Source organism: Pteropus vampyrus, unplaced genomic scaffold, assembly GCF_000151845.1.
Source record: "Pteropus vampyrus isolate Shadow unplaced genomic scaffold, Pvam_2.0 Scaffold157, whole genome shotgun sequence".
Classification (NCBI taxonomy): domain Eukaryota; kingdom Metazoa; phylum Chordata; class Mammalia; order Chiroptera; family Pteropodidae; genus Pteropus; species Pteropus vampyrus.
The window spans coordinates 1993036-1996956 of record NW_011888938.1 but is presented as its reverse complement, the minus strand read 5'-3'; the positions used below and the strand labels follow the sequence as shown (position 1 = coordinate 1996956).

The 3921-nt window shown below is 68.5% G+C and overlaps 1 protein-coding gene across 1 annotated transcript in view; it reads right to left on the bottom strand.

The window, feature by feature from the left end:
• Nucleotides 1-912, bottom strand: part of ADAMTSL2 (ADAMTS like 2) — a gene marked incomplete at its 3' end in the record, with an annotated part of 22761 nt that extends 21849 nt beyond the window's left edge. Inside the window, exons 1-2 of the mRNA XM_023536471.1 lie at nucleotides 784-912; nucleotides 449-578 (exon numbers count right to left, since the gene is read on the bottom strand). Coding sequence (XP_023392239.1) covers nucleotides 449-578; nucleotides 784-912 — 259 coding nt within the window. The remainder of the gene's footprint in view (nucleotides 1-448; nucleotides 579-783) is intronic.
• Between the last annotated feature and the right edge of the window lie 3009 nt (nucleotides 913-3921).

The window sequence follows — 3921 nt, the reverse complement described above, 5'->3', positions numbered from 1 at the left end:
AGTGTCAGGTGGGCGTGAGCATGGTCTCCGCCCCACAGAGGAGATGGATGCTCAGAGAGGCTGTGTGACCGGCCCAAGGTCACACAGCTAGGATGCGGCAAAGGCGAGATTTGACCCCGGGTCTGTCCGGCGACCGCTGTCCCGCCATATGCCAGGGTGGGCCTCGCCCCTCATCGGTGGGGCCTTGGGAATGGACCCTGCTTTCTCACAAACGCCCTGTCCCCATGCCCTGAAGTGGGATGGACCCCAGGACGCCAAGGCCTGGGACCCAGCAGGAGCCACTTCCCCAACGGAGGCCAATGAAAAGACGGTGGCTCGTCTGGCCTGCGCCGAAGACGCCCCTCCCAGCCTGGGCCCCCCGCCCATCCCCCGCCGCCCTGGCCAGGCTGCCCCGCCCTCAGGCCAGGCCCTTGGCGCCCGCGCTCGACTCCGCACCTCTGCTGCAGACAGTGCCGCTCCTGGGACGTCACCCCGGCCCCGCAGCTGCGGGAGCACGCCGTCCACTTGGTCCACTCCCCCCACCAGTAGGCGGTGGCGTCCACGCCGCCCTCCAGGCTGTTGGATGTGGGGCTGTTGTCCTAGGTGAGAGGCCCCCACAGATGGTCAGAAGGGCGAGGCATCAGGCAAGACGCGCCTGCCGTCCCCAGGCCCTGGACAGAACAGCCACCGGCCAGGCCACTCGGCTGTCTCAGGGGGTCTCCGAGGGGGACTCCCAGGGCCTCGAGGGGACTCGAGGTCTGGAATGTCCTGGGGGTTCGGGCGGGTCCTGAGGAGACCCCTAACCGTTCTCGCTTCTTTTGCCCGAGCGGCCCAGGGCCTGGCATGGGTCCTGCGGGGCGCGAGTCCACCCTGTCGACGAGCCTCGCCCAGGACTTTGCTCTGAAGAGAGGCGTTCAGCCCCTCGGCCCCCATCCTGCCACCAGCAAGGGCTCTGGAGTGGCCAGAGGCCACAGCTCAGGGGCCAGGCTGACTAGCTTGTAACGCATGTGCCTGGCAGCGGAGGGGGACTCTGGGAAAGCTCCCTGGACCCCCAGACACGTGCCCCACACCTGCCACACAGCCCGCCGACATCAGCCCGTCTGGGTGAGGGACCACGCTCCCCACTCACCGTGGCCCCGATGGATGCCGCACCCCCAGCCATCAGAGCCGTGGCCAGCAGGGACCAGACCCAGCATGAAGCCTGCCGTCTGCAGTCCATCCTAGGAAGCAAGGCCACTGTCACTGCCAGACCAGGCCCAGCTCCTGCCAACTGACCAGGCTCCCCTTTGGGGAAAAGCCCTCGGGGCCCACCCAGTGCCAGGGCCTCGGGGTTATCTGGGATTGGTGGGTAGGGGCTGCCCAGCGGCCCCACTGGGAGGACTGGGGAGTGATTAGCCCTCCCGGCAGGGGCTCCAGACGTCATGGGGTGCTGTTCGTGGTCCACTGCACCACCCCAGTGTGAGGGCCCGCGGGGACCTGTGCCGTGCTTTGCCTCGGAAGAACTGTGCTCCCCGGAGAATGACCGTGGAGAAAGCCAGGGACAGCTGAGGGGACGGTGGGCCCCGGCCGCACCCGCTGGATGAAGGAGCAGAGGACCTGGACCCCATCCGCGCCCCGGCCTGTCGACCAGGCCCACGGGAGAGCTCCTCGGGACTTTTACCTGCTCAGTGCTCGCCAGCCACCTGGGGCAATGGTCCTTCCCACCGGCCTGCAGGGCTGCTGGAGGGGTGGGTCCACCGACGGGTTCTGCCAGGCCCTTTCCCTCCCTGGCCACAGCTTCCCCTGCCCCTGAGGGGGCCGGGCCTGGGGACCTCGGGGACCTCGGGCCAGGCAGAACCCAGGTCTCTATGCCCTGGGAGTGTGGAACGTGGGTGCTCGGAGCCACGGAGCTGGCTCCTTCTCAACAAGTCAGTGCCCCAGCCCAGAATGCTTCTTGACCTCCCTGCCCAGGCCAAGTCAAGGAGAGGCTCCAGCCTCCCGGTCCTCAGCACCCCCATCTGCTTCCGCGGCGTGGGCTCCTGCCCCACCCGAAGAGAGAGACAGGGGCCGTTAGTGGCCTCTGTCCAGCGTTTGTCTCAGGTCCAGAGTGTCACTTGCCAGCAAGTTGGAGAAGGGGTTTCGGAAACCACCGAGCCCGTCCCCCTGGAGCCTGGAACCCAGAGAGGGCAGATGACGTTCCCAAAGCCACACAGCGAGGTGGCCAACTGCCCACACTCCGCAGAGCACCGTGCCCTGCACAGGGCCAAGTCCAGGGAGAGACGGCGTGAAAGTCCCCCCATCCCCGCCAGCCTGGAAGCCGGCTTCCCCGAATCCGCCCCTTACTCCTCCACCAAACCCCACTTCCTTGCAGCTCAAGCACCTGCAGCTCCTCAGGACCTGCGCCAGCCACACCTGTGCACCCCCAGGTCTCTGCCCTGGACGAGGCGGCAGCGCACCCTGGAGTTTGGAGCCCTCGAGACCCCACCTCACCAGCCGCCTGCCTGCCCCTCCCCACCCGTCTGCCACCCCTCCCCCGCAGGCCTCCATCCGCACCCCCCCACCGGCCTCAGGCAAGCAGAGTCCCCTCTGCAGCCCCATTGGCTAATTGGCGCCCCAGCTCCTGCCTGCGGGCTGAAGACAGGTGCTGAGCCGGCCTCACACTTGGTTTTCATTAAAGCTCCAGACACCGCTGGCTACAGGCCAGGCCCAGCTCACGCGGGATCCAGCCCTCCCTGGGGTCCAAAAACAGCCACGGCCAGCGGGAGAGGCTTGCTGTGCAAAGGACAGCTCCAGGCACCCGAGGCTGGAGGCTGCAGGGCCTCGCGCACCGTGCTCCGAGGGTCCGGACCCCTCCCCACGGGCCCCGCTCCCGTTACATAAGGCTCCAAGGGGGCTGGGGGATGCTCGGGGACTCTGGGCTGCATACTGTGCCCAGGGAGGGCCTCGGCGGAGAGCGGACGGCTGGAGGTGACCTACCTGGCGCGGGTCAGCAGGTTGTCCTCCTGGAGAAGGGCTGAGCGGCTGCGGGCGGGCGGGCGGCGCCAGGTGCGTGGTACAGGGGGGCGGCTGTGGGCTCTGCCTCTCCCCTTCCTCCTCCTCCCCCTGGCCCAGCCCTCCTCCACTTCAAAGTGCACCCACAAGAGGGGGTTCCCAGGGAGGCGGCAGCCCAGTGGCGGCTCTGTGGCGCGTAGCCTTTATAACTGTCAGGCAGACGGGGAGGAACTCACACTTCCCACCAGGCTGCTGCCCCGCCCGCCGGAGGCCTGGCGCACACTTAACCCGCTCCGTGCCTCTGGAGCCCAGCCAGGCCGGCCCAGCTGCCTGCTGACGGCTGCCACGGCCGGGAGCAGCGAGCAGGGAGGCCGCCTTCCCCGGTCCAGGGCCCGGGGTCGCGTGGCCGGGTGTCCAGACGGCGCAGCCGCTATCCTGGGGACACGGGGAGGCCCAGCCTCGGCCGACGATTCCTGCCTCCAGAGGGGCCCGGTCTCTGGCACCTCCGAGGACAGAGTCTAGGATGCCAGAGGCCCTCACGGTGAGAGCTCCATTACACGGATGGGAAGCCTGAGGTCCAGAGGGGACCCCTGCTCCAAGGTCACCCAGCCAGGCCCCGAAATGTTCCCCTGAGAAGCAGAGGCCTAAGCAGGTGTGAGGCCTGAGGGAGCCCAGCGAGGGCTCAGTCAAGGGCTCCGGGAAAGAGACAGAAATGCCCACCGTCGGCCGACCAGACGGCCGGAGCGGCCAGGGCCAGCGGGGGAAGGTGCAGGCAACTGTGCAGATGTTCAGCACCAGCTTGGCAGGGCACAGCGGCCTGGCTGGGCCCAGGCCAGCTGGGCAGCCCCTGGCAGGCCGAGCTCCGGGCTGCAGGCCTGCGCGCCTGCTGAGTCAGAGCGTGCAGCCAGGACGGCATGGTCACTGCGTGCTCCGGCCCCCGGCAGCCCGCGCAGACCCCAGGCTTTGCAGGCC